Below are 16,324 nucleotides of genomic sequence, written 5' to 3' on the forward strand. Positions count from 1 at the left end.
GAATCAGGAAAATCAAACATACCAAAGTTTGCGAAAATTGTGGATCAAACTCTAGCAAATCGGCAGAAGCAGAAGGTTTCAATACAAAAGTTCGGGCTAATATTACCATCTTGTCTAATTTGGAGCTCTTATTTTAGTAATTGGATAAAGACACTCGTAGCGTGTAAAATCAAAGAGTTGATTTTACGTGTATATATACATGTCGATGGTGACAATACTTTGCCTGAAGAAATCTTTGATGCCAAAGAGTTAGATGTTCTAGAATTAGATGGATTTAGGCTTGAATTGCCCTATGAATTGAACGTGACATAAAGTTGTCATCTTTAAGAGAGTTAAAACTCTCTAATACATTTTTGGATGAGCACTTTATTCGAGCTTTATGTGGAAGCTGCAATTGTCTAGAGGATTTAACTTTAGATGAATGTCAAGGACTAGCAAGTTTACAAATTGTTGGAACATTACCCAAATTGAACAGGGTTTGGTTGAACTTTCCTAATGAAACCAAAATGTTTGATATTGTAGCACCTAATCTTGAAAATCTTCACATTAGGAGTACTCGTTGGAATCTGCTAAAAGTAAATGGTATAACTCATTGCAAAGCCTTGAGAAGTTTGTACTTCTATAGTGTTGGTGTCATTGACCAAGGTTTACAGGACACTGTTGCAAGTCTACCCAATCTTGAAGCCTTGTACTTATTATGTTGCCCAGCTTTGAAGAAATTGAAGATTTCAGGTGATCGGCTCGAGTGTCTTGTACTAGAAGAGTGCTTTAATCTTATGGTTGTTGTACTAGATACTCCAAATTTAACAAGTTTTTCATATACTTGTTATGAACGTCGATTTCCAACACTCAAACTGATCAATGCTTCGGTTTTGCTAAAAGTTGAACTCAAGATGTTCCAGGGACAAAATACACTTGATAGACATTGGTACTCAAAGTTCGTGAAATTTCTTGGCAACTTCAATCAGTCGAAGGCTATTCACTTAAGAGTGTGACAGTGAAAAGTTGATAGTTATACCAAAAGACATGAGAAAAAATTTGGTTCCTTCACTCTATGGTACTGATTGCTTGCATATAGAATTTGAGAGAACAAAAGTTGCTCATAATTACTCAGTTGTGGAGGCTCTTGATAATTTGCTTTGCATTGCTCCTCAATTGGACACCCCATCTTTTCTACGGTATAACTGAAAGAGTACCCTCAAGTTTATATATGATGATGTTGCATTTGAAGATGAGAAAACTTGTTGTTCATCTCTACTTTGGAAACGTCCGAGGCATAACAAGTTGAAGGAAGTCAAAATGGAAAACTTTGGATGTATGGATCAACAGAAATTGAGAGATTATCTTTCACACAGGAAGGCACATTACGTTGCTCGGATCCTCCAAAAATGCCGCCATCACATCCGTGTTGGATCCTCTAAAATTGTATAACAACACACAACTGACGACATTTTTGAAGGATCCGAACATAGAAGGTACACCACATATGTCTGACTTTCCCAAGAAATGCAAACCTTTGAGACTTCAAGATATTAATACAACCTTAATTTGAGTCCAAGAGAAGTTTCACAGTTTCTTCAGTCTTTTTGTGTCTAGTCTTATTCAACTAATTTTACGTTTCGAATAAATTTGCTAATGCCTGATGGGATGATGCATGTACTAGGAGTATTGTTTTTGTTTTTGTTTTTTTTTTGTTTTTTTGTTTTTTTGTTTTTTTTTTATAATAAATGATGGCTAGTTGTTGTTATGGCTAGTTGAATAGCCTTGATTTTATAGAATAAAATTAATTAATTTTACTTAAGCTTACCAGCATTCTCATTTTGATAAAATAAAAAGTCAATGGCGGAATTCAAATGGATAGAATAGAATGTCACAAGGATGCAAACAGTCGAACTAAACTAATTTGAAATTGAGGCATCCTTGATTTGATTGAACGAAATTTTGGTACAAACGAACAAAAAAAAATCTCTTTTGACTTACTAGAACTTAATGGCGTATTACAGACCATTTGGTTCATAGAATAAGGTGGGATAAATTTATACCTTCAACCAAACAAAATAAAATTTTAACCACAAACTTAATCCTGAAATATCCCGTCTTATCCCATCAAACTTGGTATTATTTTATTCCCACCTGGGAGGTGGAATATATTAGTCCAAAAATTATAATTGCAAACTATAATCCCGGTATAACTCAGTCTACGAATCAAAAAATGCCATAATGGGACCTGTTGAAGATAAATAACTGTACTTATAAACTGCATCTATAGTTTTTCCCAGTAAAGACAAACACAAAATCAATATTCTGAGACCACTGTTCTAAAAAATGATGAGCTTTCACTTTCCAAGCCAGAAACGTTAGATACTGACAAGTAAAAACAAGAGTAATACAAAAAGGTAAATGTCATCGTTGGGAAGAAAAACATTTTATCCTCATCTGCACATTCCTTAACTAACGCACATGAATTAGAAGTAAATTAAAGGGGATATTCAGTAGGGAACTCTTTTACAAAAGCAATCTATTTTTTTTTCAATTAAAGGGTGACATAGTGCAACTTGATCCAGCTTAGCAGATTTCTGATCTCTTCTAACTTGCATAACTGACAGTACAAGAAAAGCAAATGAAAGTGACTTGTAACACCTATTTCCTTCTTTTTGATGTGCTCCGTCTTTCAGCTTCTTGCTCAGCAACTCGAACATGGAATTCTGCTTCAAGCATCTCATGTACACCAAGGTTCAAAGATACGCTCAAGGTAACCGTCTCCATTACAGCCTCCAAATTGACCATGAAGCATAAAGCAGAGAATACCGTGATGGCATTTGCTATCCTGCATATATATTGTCTTGTTTCCAGTGGTGTATAAGTTTGTTCTTCACTAGAACCCAGTAAGCTTGCTGAATTAGCGTTTTGTGGATCAGACTTATTTACTTGATCCTCTACCATGGCATCTTTTACTTCAACGTGTTCCCCAACCCAAATAAATCCATTGCAGCCAAAAATCAAGTCAACTCCATACTGATCTAGATGATGGAAATGCTGTTTACGCCTCTTCACTAGATATGGAGGGATTTTGAGTAGTTTCCCTCTTTCAAGCTATATATAAAAAAAGAAAAAAAAGAAAAAAAAAAGGGGGAAGAAATGTTCAGAAGAATTCAGCCACTAGAAACACTAAATCATCCGAGCACATTTTCTCAAACAAATTGATAAACAATGTCTGAACTCTGAAACATAGTCAAGTGGGGGCTAAACAAAAGTTGTAAAGCTTTGGTGTAAAATGAACACCTCATTCCAGCCCCCACCCTCCACAAAAAAGAACGTTATGTTGTTACATGACGAGAAGCAGCTGAAAAGTAGAGTTCAAAGACTCGCTGCTCAATTGTTAGCTCTATGTGATGGTGATGTCGGCATGTAAAAGGCCCTCTTGCCAGGATTCTTAAGCAAAATAACAATCTAATGCAGATCATGTCAAGGTCCCCTGTATCCTCTATTCAAACTTTATGGTTAGATCCATCTGGTTCGGTAAAAATTCTGCTGTTTGTACTACGAGGTTTTAACTAATATTGTCCTTTATCTTCTAGGGTAGATTCATTTTAATCCTTTAAATATACAGTTGAGAACATATCATTCCTCAAGCAGTAAGCAGCTTCGGTCAAATTAACAGGCAACAAAATGGACCTAAAAAATCTGGTCGTTCAACATGGAACTCATGTGATCTGGGTTAAAGAAGGACTCTATCATCACTCCCTCTTCTCCATTGAACCTTTCCCCAAATAAACTAGTATACTATGATGTAAACTGGTTAAAGAAGTCATGCTACTAAATCCACTAGGTAAATGTAGTACACTGTTGGTAATCTACTGCTGTAAACTGGTTTCTGATGCTGAAACTGTTAGGGGGGACTTTTTAATGGGATAGAACTCTGCATTAAGGCAGCATATGAATAGACAGTCCTTGTATGCTATGTATGTATACTGCGTTGGTGAAACTTCATAAAGGAGATTGTTATTGCAAATATATGAAGTAGTATCTGTCAACTAAGTGCTTTTTTCGTAAGTATGTTCTTATGAATTTGTAATAGATATGCTAAAAAGAAAGGTAAGAGTCGGTTATATAAATGTGTAAGCAAGGGTTGGCTCATGAGCTATGAATATTTGGCCTTTCTGGGAACGATTGAAGAAGGTCATTACGCAAAACATGTTTCAACACAAGGCTATCAAACAAGGCTGCTATTGCATTGATATTCGGACTTATTAGTTCTTTGATGCAGGCATGCAGCAGAGATGTCTTAGCTCACTCAATTTTTAGACCATAAATGCCTCTTGGAAATCATTTTTCTGATAAAATAAACTTCTCACCCATATCGTTGAGGATACTTTCATAATTATCCACAAACCAATTATTAATTAATACAAGTCAAGAACTTACAACTACGTAAATGAGAAAACAACAAAGTATTAGCTTTATCAATATAGTTTAAGCAGCCAAAACAGTAAACTACAGCATTTGAAAGTTAGCAACAGAACACCCTTCAACAATTTCAGCTTTGACACAGTATACACAAGTTTCAACACAACATTTGGGAAAAAGGATTCAAGATGGGGTCTTTTTTCTTTTTTCAGGTTTCTTGGGTTGGTTTTTAGGTTTAGTTTGTGTCCTTGCGTTAGTTGGACCAGATCTGCTCAACTTTAGCAAACTTAAGGGATGATATGTACGCGGGTACATATTTGGATGACAATAGACTTATTCCAAACATAAAGGACAATTTTGGGTTAAGAACACATTAGACATCAACTTCTAAAACTTCATCAGACAAATCATGTTCCTGCTTCCTACAAACAAGCAACTCCATCCAGCTATATGGAAGACTTTGTTACACCTTTTTAAATGGAAAAGTTTAATCCGTGGTTTTTATCAACCGTAAATCCATCTATCTAAAATCCCCTGTGAATGCTAGAAACTTGTATCCCCACCTCGTGAAAATTGAATATTGTATCCAAGTTCTAGAAACTTGTATCCCCACATTATACTCTCACTCCAACCTCAAAATCAATATAATAACTATGAAACAAAACTTCATGTTCTAATTTAAATTCTGAGAACACACCTTCCCATACTTTTGGCTTCTAGCTTGGAGGTGTAGACTCCCATCATGCTGGAAACCACGAACTTCAGCCTGAAATTGGGCAATTTCGCTTGGATTACTATACTTGTATACTTGCGGAAAAGAAAAGAAAATAAAACGAGTATGACATGCACATATAAAGGACAGAAGGGACATAATTGCATTCATCTAATCCACTGATGCATGCCACACCTTAAGTAGTCCGTTCAAGAATTTGATAGATAATCAAAGGAACTGGGGAGCTTACACAAATGACATCACTCTCAACAAATATGCTTCGCATATTGAGTTCATCAACTGCTGTTCGCCGCCTCTGGAATTACAAAATAAGAGGAATTATTAAATTTTAGCATGACTATGACCATGACACTTAGTAATACCTAAAAGAATGCAACATAATTTTAGAAATCCAGGGAAGCAAAAAGGAAAAGGACATGGAAAATTAAGTTTATATTTGCTTCACCGGACAAGCTTCGAAAGCTATATCTGCTCTTCATCACGTGCCACGAGTCAAGATCCAACTTCTAATAGACATTTTTTTTGATAAGGTAAATAATTTTACTGACAATGAGGGGAACAACCCTGTATGCAAGCCGAATACCAAAACACTTTTATGTAACTTGATTTTGGTTGCCTCACTATTCTAATTGTTCAGTTTCAATACCCTTGGGAACTTGAGATCTCTTTTTTCTTTTTTTTTTTTTTTTTTTTTGAGGTAATGGAAACTTGAGATCACTTTAACTCAAGCTTCAGGCAGTGGGCTCATGCTTATTCCTTTTTTATTGAACTATAATAAAATCTAAACTAGTTCTGATAAATTCACTGTGCTGTTAGATGACAAATTTAGAGAATGGAATATGTGGAGAAACTTGATCAAAGGTGTCTCAATCCCAAACACGTTGGGGTCAGCCATATGAATCCATGATATTTTGGAACTATAGGAGGGTGTTTGGATTGGCTTATTTTAAGTGCTTATTGGCGTTTAAGCTCTTTCTACTTTTTGTGGTGTTTGAGACAGATAAAAAAGTGCTTTTAAGCACTTACTTTTAGGCTAAAAAAGTACACAAATAAGCTAAAAGTCCAAAGTTGGGTATTCCCAACTTATGGCTTTTAGCAAGCTACTTTTAAAAAGCCAATCCAAACACCCTCTAGATCCATTGGGCAAATCTATTCAAGTTACTGAAGGAAGTTAAGGAAGGGGGAGGCTGAAGGATTTGGAAAAATGATATAAAGCAGACTAAGAAATCTTTTCAGCTCTTTTTTCTCTATGATTTCAACACACTCAGGGTTAAGTGGATTTATAGGGTGAAATAGAATAAAGGACGTCCTGATTCCAGTGCTTAACAGATTCCTTAAAAATGTTTCTTTACAAGCAGGAAAGATGCAATAAGGACTCTAAATTACACTATGTTGACTTGCACATTATACAGTAAATATAACCATCGCATCATGGGAACAAAATCAATCCAGAGATCATGCTAAAATGGGCTTAGTGGTACATAGTAAGCAATAACCTGAATACCATCTGGAAGATTCATTGAGGAGAGCATTAGTACAGCATCTTGGCTGAAATTAATTTCCAATCTCCATCTCTTTGGAGCAACCTTAACATCAAGAAAATAAAATAATCATAAGATATATATCTAAGTGCATGAAATCATTAATATAAATGGAGACAAGTAAAAAGGAGGAGACGTGTTCTTTTCCTTTCTGTCCTCTTAATGCCCTTTCTTTGAAATTCAACACCAAAGGTATGCACTGTTTAGATTATCAATATGTTACACTCAGTTAATGTAGCGGCTTACACATTTTTTGAACAATTGGTAGACTAAACAAACCCACCTCTTTTATGATCATGCTAGGAACCTGAAGAGCAACAGCAATAAATTCATTGTCTATCCTATCCCTGACAAATATCTGGGGATACAGTTGGAGAGAATTATATTTTCCTAAGTGAACTGTGAACAAAGTGCTCCAGGGTTAGGCAGGGTCAGAGGAGAATGGTGTATTGAAAAGAAGTTGATTCCAAGCCTTGAACTCATGACGCACAAGTCACCAGAAGAGCAACTTTACCATTGCGACAAGTCCCATCTTAATTGAGATATCCAAACTATTACCCAAAAAATTTTATTCAATCAACAACAACCACATACCCAATGTAATCCCACAAGTGGGGTGTGGAGAGAGTAGGATGTACGTAGACCTTACCCCTACCTTTGTGGGGTCGAGAGTCTAGTTTAGATAGACCCTCGGCTCAAAAGAAGTGTAATCAAAGCATGATAGAAGGGAAAATTACGGCAGAAAAATAGCAAGATAAACAGAGCAAATGAAGCAGCAGGTAGTGAAAATTTGAAGAATAAGATACTACGCGAATACAAACTAATACTACTAAACAAGGAGAAAACGCTCGGCTACCTACTACCTTTCTACCCTTATCCTCGACTAGCAGCAAATTTCTAAAAATTACCCAAATTTTCAATAACATGGAAGGGATTGACATAAGACTAGCAGCAAATAAAACACCTAAACATGAAACAGTAAAATTGACAAGAGACTAATTGCAGGTAATCCAAACTCACCTCAATAACACGGCCAACTATAATATCACCTATTTCTGGCTTGTACCTGTATTAAAAAAACAACTTTTCAGCTTAAAATTCTGCGTAGAAACTAACTAAACAGCAAAATTCGAATTAAAAGCACTAAACCTGGCCCTTAAAGATCTAACATAGACAAGCTTGTTCACGCGCTCAACCACTCCACACACAGTTGCTACCACATTCTTGCCCATATCCAACGTACCGTGTCCCCTTCATTCAACAAACAAACAAGGGTCAAATAGAAAAATCAGAAACATGTAATTAACACCCATTTTCTTAATTTTTTACTTAAAACGGAAGTTAATCGAGCATTTGAAAAGGATTACAACAACTTACTTGAGGGCAACAAACAAACATGGGTAAGATATAACAATCACAAACATGTAAATTAAACACCCATATTCTTAATTTTTGCTTAAAAGCAAATTAATAAAGCATTGAAAAGGGTTACAACAACTTACTTGAGGGCAACAACAAACAAGAGTTAAATAAAACAAAATCAGAAACATGTAATAAACACCCATTTTCATTTTTTTTGCTTAACATGAAATAAATCGAACATTTGGAAAGGGGTACAACAACTTACTTGAGGGGAACAAAAATGGGTCAAATACCAAAAATCAGAAACATGTAATTAACATCCAGACCCGTTTGGCCATGAGAATTTTTCATTTTCTTTGGGATCTTTTTTCACTTCATTTGGAAATCAGCGTTTGGCCATGAAAATTCCAAATACAACTTGAAGTTGTATTTGGAATTTGGAAAACACCTTCAAACAACCGAATGTTCTTTGCAAAAAGTATAACCAAAGACAAATCCAACTCCATAAATTCCAATTAAAGTGAAAAATATTGCTTTTAACGGCCAAACGCCTACTAACATTATTACAATTTTTTATTTTTATTTTTACAACAAAAAGTATATAACCAAACACAACTCCAACTCCATAAATTCCAAATAAAGTGAAAAGTTTTTGCAATCTATGACCAAACACCTACTTAATTATGCTTAAAAGAAAATTAATGGAGCATTTGAAAAGGGTTATTAAGTAGGTACTTGAGGGCAGCATCAGTCTGAACAAGGGAATAATAGCACACATGCCACAAAATGATACTATAATCGAAGGAGAAGAAACACCAAATAATAACAGAAATCAAAGGACAAGACACTACAAGAGCAATACTATGACTACAAGTATGGAAAGATAAGCACGATAACGCTCAACTACCTACTAAGTATATCCATTTTCTTAACTTAAACGGAAATTAATCAAGCACTTGAAAAGGGTTACAACTACTTACTTGAGGTCAACAAAACAAACGCGGGTCAAATACAAGAACCAGAAATATGTAATTATAACACCCATTTTCTTAATTTTTTGCTTAAAAGGAAATTAACGGAGCATTTGAAAAGGGTTACAACTACTAAGGGCCGAATTTATCACGGGAACCCATGTTCTCTTCGTAAAACTAGGTATTGTATGTATATATTTTCTAAAATGGGTATAATATTATCTTCTGGCACCCATACTACAAGAAGGCTAAATGATGCACTTAGTTGAAAATCTAGAGGACTATGGATCAATTTCCACTTAATAAATTCTCTTTTTTTTTTTTTCTTTTTTTTTGTTTTTTAGTGGTGCACTCATGTTCTAGAAATCCTAGATTCGCCTCTGCTTACTTGAGGGCAACAAACAGACATGGGTCAAATACACAAAATCAGAAATATGTAATTTTTTCTTTTCTTTTTTTTTTTTGATGACATGGGAACCCGCAGCCTCTATCCTTTGGGTGCGCACAGGTAAACCTAGCTCCTGTGTAATAACTCGCAAACCACACAGGTAACCCGCACTAGGCAAGCCCCGTGCGACGAGCTTGACCGAGAAGGCAAATCCCCTGCTGTTGTAGGCAAGGGGTTTCGAACCTGAGACCTCCTGAGAAATATGTAATTATAACACCCATTTTCTTAATTTTTGCTTAAAAGGAAATTATTAAGTGAAATCCCACACAAGGACAAGCAGTTCAAAACAATATAAAAAGTCTATGTCAAAATACAATGAAAAAAAAAAGAAAGTAATAGAAATGGAAGGACAGGAAATTAATGAGAGCAGTTGAAAAAGGGTTACTTGAGGGCAGCATCTTCGTCAACAGGAATGGTGTCAGCAACAATGACAGTAGCATTGGGATTAACCTTTGAAGAAAGTGATTCCAATGCTTTCTCTAATCTTAGCTTTTGTGTGTTGCTGAAAGATAATTGTATCCCTCTCATCTCTGATGATTTTGTGTTTGCCCTATGCCAAGAAGAAGAGAATCAAGAATAATCGAACTAGTGTTGCAGAATAAACCCTAAAACCCTGTCTTTTTATTTGTTTGAATGAATTGAGTGATTCACGTTATCATATGTGTTTATATGTTCAATTTTTGTCAAGTTTAAGTGTCTACTTTGTGCATTAACAAAGTTTAAGGTTATAGTTGTCAATTTGTGCCATGTTAAAGAGCTTGTTTATGTATTGTGCCTAGAAAAAATTAGGCCAACTCAATAAACACAATAGGGAGTTTACTAAGTACGTGTTTGGACATGCGGATTGAAATCATGAGATGAAACCAGCGTTTGGACATGCATTTCATCTCATGGTTTGAAAGCCCAAATTATCCAAAAAGGCATAATTTGGGGTTTCAAACCATGGTTTCAAAAAATTTAAATATAAAACTTGACTCATAAGTTTATATTTTATTAAAAAAGACTCATAAGTTGGTAAATAATGAGGTTGGTAAATGGTTGTTGGAAGTAATTGTTAAAAATATTTACCCCATAAGTAATTTTTTTATAAAATATAAACTTACGGGTCAAGTTTTATATTTAAATTTTTTGAAATCATGGTTTGAAACCCTTATATGAAATGCATGTCCAAACGCTGATTTCATCTCATGGTTCAAACCGCATGTCCAAAAGCCTACTAAATTACCCCTATTTCTTAGATGTTTTTTGAGAATTCAGCAATATTAAAGATATTACTTCTTTAATATTAAGGGCATAGTTGGAGACACTTGTCTAATTTTTTCTTGAATTTTTAAGATGACATTTATTTTGAAACAATTTTTTATAGCTAAGGTGACACTTATTTTAGGACGGAGGGAGTATTTAACAAGTTTTGGGGACGAAACTGCTTTTGATTAGAAGTGGAAAATGTTTTTCTATTGGGTGAAAGAAGCTGAAAAAATAGTTTTTTTTTTCCTTACAAAATAGGAGTAAAAGCTATTGTAACTTTTTCTAGAACAAAAATATTGCCACGCAGAATTGATATTTTCCAAATTATCGCAAGACAAAAACTAACCTTGTGCATTGTCGACAATACGTTTATGACGATAGTCTCATAAACATGCTCTATCTTTCTATTTATTAGTAATTTTATTTTTCATATTAGTTAAGTGAATTTGAAGAAATTTTAAAGTTTATCATAATAAATATTATAAATTATAAATTATTTATCTATTTAAATAATGCTAATTGCAAAGTGAATTTTGACATGTCCTTCTTTCGTAAGTTAATGCTCCAAAGCACTTGCGGAAAAAAAAAATTAGATGACATTTTAGATTCTTGAGACCTTGTAAAGATTTATTTTATTTTGTATCCTCGAAGTTACCCTTTGTACAGTGTATTAATGGTTAATCGGTATTATGTAATATGTATTCACCTAACATGGTTAGGTAGTCGAGTGTCGATCACGACCCTCCAAATTTAGATCGTGACATGAAAATTTTGTCACAAAAAGTGAATAATGTTTATATTTAATTTTAAGTTGACATATGTTTTCACCTTTTGCCTTTAAAATATGTCCTTCTATATTTGGAGAATGTAACTAATCTAATTTTTATATTTCTCGCTAAAATGTTCAATGGAAAAAAATGTGTATCTTAATGTATTTGAAGTTAGTAACTCTAAATGGCTAACCTTTGTCAATCCATGAAACTGATTAATTTGTTGATTGCTTTATGATAATACAAAATGTAAAGGTCCTTAGAAGAATCCTCCGCAGCTTCTTCTCTCCCTCACAATTGTACCAACTTTTTCATCCTTCCATTTTTTTTCTTTATGAATCAATCATTTGTAACCTCTCCTTACTCTAATGGCTGCTTCTCTTTCCTTTCTCCTAAACTTAACATTATTATTATTTCAAATGCAAAGAGCTGGATGGCCTTTTGGAGCCTTTCTTCTTCTCTTCCTCTCCTTGGCCTCCTGTCTCTCTTGCTTTCCCACCAAACCCCCCTGACCACCACCACCTACGTTCACCTTGACATTGTACGTGATCCTGCTGATGAGGTGTCAGATGGACGGGTTGGGTCAAACTCTTCTGTCTTCCGTGAGGCCCCCGCTTTTCGCAATGGGGAGACTTGTGGAAATTTGGCCACGGACCGGATACACGTGGCCATGACACTTGATGCTAATTACTTGAGAGGTACTATGGCTGCGGTGTTATCGATTCTCCAACATTCAACATGCCCTGAAGATTTAACATTTCATTTCCTATGGGTAAGACATGAACCTGAGGTATTCACAAGCATTAAGTCCACATTTCCCTACCTCAACTTTAAGGTGTACCGGTTTGATGTCCACAGGGTCCGTGGCCTAATTTCCAAGTCTATACGTCAAGCTTTAGACCAACCCTTGAATTACGCGAGAACTTATTTGGCTAACTTGATTCCCAATGAGGTGAAACGCGTAATTTATCTTGACTCTGACCTTGTCATGGTTGATGACATCGCGAAATTATGGAAGGTTGATTTAGGTGATAAGGTTTTGGCTGCACCTGAATATTGTCAAGCGAATTTCACCTGTTACTTCACCGAGACATTCTGGTCTGATCCATATATGCCTAGAACGTTTGAGGGGCGAAAGCCATGTTATTTTAATACAGGGGTGATGGTAATGGATGTGGATAAGTGGAGACATGGAAATTATACAAAGAAAGTTGAGGATTGGATGATTGTGCAGAAGCAAAAGAGGATATACCAATTGGGCTCTTTGCCTCCATACTTGCTTGTTTTGGCAGGAAATATAATGCCAATTGATCATAGATGGAACCAACATGGATTAGGTGGTGATAATGTTGAAGGTAAATGCAGGGAATTGCATCCTGGGCCTATTAGCCTTCTTCATTGGAGTGGCAAAGGCAAGCCATGGTTGAGATTGGATTCAAGAAAACCATGTAGTGTTGATCATCTGTGGGCTCCCTACGATCTTTATCGTTCCTCTAGACATTCATTTGAGGAGTAACATGTCACAAAGGCGGATCCAGGATATATAAATATTTAGTGAATTTCCTAACACAAATACAAGATTTGAGCAAAAGCTACTGAGTTAACATGAACTCACAAGTTACCCTGTAGATCCGCCCCTTGATGCTCAATCCATGGAACACACGCTGAAATATATATAGATATAAGGTTTGAGGGAAGCATGTTTTGCATTAGGAAGAGAAGCAAGCATCAGATAAGAAAAAGAAAAGGAAAAAAAATTGTCGAAGAAAAAAAAAAAGAGAGAGAGAGAGAGAGAAGAAGAATAAATACTTTTAGTTTGTTTTCGTTAGCTTCTAGCACATGATCAATTTATGTTTGGATTATATGTATTCAACAAATATGGCTAGAAGCAAAGAATCACACTGGTGTGGAGCATTGCATGGCATTTTCCCAGTTGCAGAATTATATTTTGATTCTGACTAGTCTGATTCCTCTTATATGTATTCTAGAGTTTATGAAATGGAGAATATCAATTATTCCTCCACGATGGTCGTCTAAATCAGATTATTGATGGCTCTGATAATTACAGTATCTATGATTAGCTTTACTCATGTTTTTCAATTTGATTACTTCATCTTACAACTAAATTAGTACAATTCTTCTGCTGAGTACCATATTCTTTTGTTCTCTCATAATCTTCCTAGTGCTGTTATACTCTGTTTCATATTTTGTGATTTCCAAATGTTATGGAAATCATAAATAGCTAGAAACAATTTTGAGTGTTCATCAATTGGGTAGATCAACATATTAGATAACTAGATGAGACTTGAAAGCAATACTTGAAAGATATTTTACATTCCTAGGGGGATGCACCTTAGAGTTCGAAGTCAATCTCAATGTACATATCAACCAACCAAGATGATGTCGAAATACATAGATAAAATTCACTAAAATTTCAATAAATATTAAATCATGAGCCCTTAATCATAAAGGTGCAATGTATTTAGTAGTATAAATCTTGCATATAAGTTCTGCCTCTTAACGGAAAAAGAAGTAGAGGACAACTATAAGCGAGAAATAAAAATCATTGGTTGATAGCTTTAACTACAGCAGTTGTTATGCATAATCCAACAAGTATATAGTTGATCAAAGAGCATAATTAGGCAAAATCAAGAAACCAAAAGCTCTGTTTGATATGAATGCTAAGCTTTCTTGTCAGGTTCATTGTGGTAATCCCTGTATAAAGCTTCCTTCTTACTCTTTATGAAGGCTTCTGCCTTCTCATTAATGTTCGAAGTCACATTTATAAGATGTCTTTGTCTTGCTGGTGTTGGTGTTGGTGGTGTTGGTGTTGGTGCTGGTGCAGGAATTTGCGTAGTTTTACTTCTTTCTTGATTCATGTCTTTGATGCTAACAAACCTCTTTAGTCCTTTCTCTTTGTTTCCAACTACTTCCAAGTGCCTGAACTCAATTTCTATATCACCATTCATATTTTTGCTATTTGCTGGTGATTCAATTGGGACTTGATTGCCCATAGTGACCCAAATTGTGTTGATGATGAGCTTGAAGAGGCGATTGCATATGCCTGTTGATTGAGAATTCTGAATATTGGCCCCTTTCTTCATTGATTTTATATTCTTGATGGACTAATTGTTGTGGTGCTAGTAAGTAGTACTTATTAGGAGTATTATATAAGCCCCGTTTGTCCATAGATACCAAAAAAAAATCACTTTTTTTTGGAATTTTGGAGTTGGAGTTGTGTTTGGCCATGGTTTTTGAAATTGTAGTTTTTGATGAAATGTAGTTATAAAAAAAGTGAAAAAAGTGAATTTTTTTTTTAAAAAATAAGTTTTTTGAGTTTGTATTCGGAATTCTCATGGTCAAACGCTGATTTCGGAAAAAAGTGAAAAAAAAAATCCGGAATAAAGTGAATGATTCTTATGGCCAAACGGGGGCTTATATTAACATGATGAGCCAAAAGGTTGAAAAGAAAATTATTCTATTCTTATCAAGCTGGGCAACATTAACACTTTCTCTTTTGTAGTGTGATTCTTTGCTCTTTCTACACAAAAGCATTTTATCCTATCCTCTGTATATCCTTAGGATTAAGAGTGCATTTGATATGATGGAAAATGTTATATTTTCCATATCGTGCTGCTATAGTGAAAAGGCGAATGCACCTTTTCCCAACCATAATTCACATTCCAAGCTGCAAAAGATAAATACGTCTATGTTAAATGTCATTTTACATTCTTTTTTCTTCTCGACACATCCTTGCGTTTCTATTTGCAGGTTACTTCCAATCATGTACCTCAGAATCTTGAATCTAAACCGTATGTTTTCCCTATTTGATCTATGCTCCCATAATCAAGTATTTTCTCCCAAGAGAACGTCAAGTAACGAATAATCCAAAATTTTGAATAGCAATGTCATCAGTTCATTTTTTTCACTGCATAATAAAAAAGAAAGCTCCTCCTCGACCAAACCGAAAACTTAAAGAGCTTTTACACTAGAGCCCGTTTGGATTGGCTTATAAGTTAGCTTATAAGTTGTTTTCAGCTTTATTAGTGTTTGGCTGGCCAGCTTAAAGTCATTTTATGCTTAAAATAAGCTCAAAAAAATAATTGGACCCATTTGACTTAGTTTATGTAAAGCAGCTTATAAGCTGAAAACAGCTTATAAGCCAAAAAAAATAAGTTGGACTACCCCAACTTATTTTTTTCAGCTTATAAGCTGCAAACAGCTTTAAGCTGTAAGCCAATCCAAACTGGCTCTAAGTATAGTTTAGCTAGTTGCAGATTTCTTATTATTTGTGTTAAAAATCCACCTAATATATATAAATAATGCATAGAAAGTTAGAAACCCAATAACTTTTTTCTTTTTATTTTTTAATATTTAAAATTCATAAACTTAAAATCCTGTTTGATTACCGTCTCTCAAAGTCTTCAACAAAAATAATGATATTTTCTCTCTTACAAGCAAGAACTCATTGAAATATTACTGAAAGTGCAGTGCTACTTTTAGACTTTGAGGCCGTATCGTATCTGATGCCATCTGCTTTTAATATGGTGATTGGCGATGAATGATGATGTTAGCTACTGTGACTTAGGTCCATCTTTACCAAGTTTTCACTTAATTTATAGCAGCAGTCCCTTCAACTTTAAGTGCGTGCTCTCTAAGTTTTAATAATTCCTCTATTTTAATTTTAATTCATGTGAACCTATTTAACTAGATATGATATTTAAAAAAGAGTGAAGACTTTTAAAATTTATGGTTCAAAATAAGTCTATAATATTTGTGTGGCTGTAAATCATTTTATAAAGTGAATTTGTTTCCAAATTAGGAAAGACATCATTCATTTTGAT

The 16,324-nt window shown here is 34.7% G+C and overlaps 2 protein-coding genes across 2 annotated transcripts; one reads left to right on the forward strand and one right to left on the reverse strand.

Moving 5' to 3' along the window:
- Nucleotides 1-2,269: 2,269 nt before the first annotated feature.
- Nucleotides 2,270-10,114, reverse strand: LOC132610073 (exosome complex component RRP4 homolog). The gene is made up of 7 exons (XM_060324324.1): nt 9,848-10,114; nt 7,831-7,932; nt 7,702-7,747; nt 6,637-6,726; nt 5,370-5,435; nt 5,105-5,173; nt 2,270-3,093 (listed from the first exon to the last, which is right to left on the reverse strand). The coding sequence occupies exons 1-7, from the start codon at nt 9,988-9,990 to the stop codon at nt 2,641-2,643; spliced, it is 969 nt and encodes a 322-aa protein (XP_060180307.1). The 5' UTR covers nt 9,991-10,114; the 3' UTR covers nt 2,270-2,640.
- A 1,519-nt stretch (nt 10,115-11,633) lies between these two features.
- LOC132611088 (probable galacturonosyltransferase-like 4) lies at nt 11,634-13,640 on the forward strand. The gene has a single exon (XM_060325495.1). It carries the CDS (start codon nt 11,815-11,817, stop codon nt 12,994-12,996), a length of 1,182 nt encoding a protein of 393 aa, XP_060181478.1. The 5' UTR covers nt 11,634-11,814; the 3' UTR covers nt 12,997-13,640.
- The last annotated feature ends 2,684 nt before the right edge of the window (nt 13,641-16,324 follow it).

This window comes from Lycium barbarum, chromosome 9, assembly GCF_019175385.1.
Source record: "Lycium barbarum isolate Lr01 chromosome 9, ASM1917538v2, whole genome shotgun sequence".
NCBI lineage: Eukaryota > Viridiplantae > Streptophyta > Magnoliopsida > Solanales > Solanaceae > Lycium > Lycium barbarum.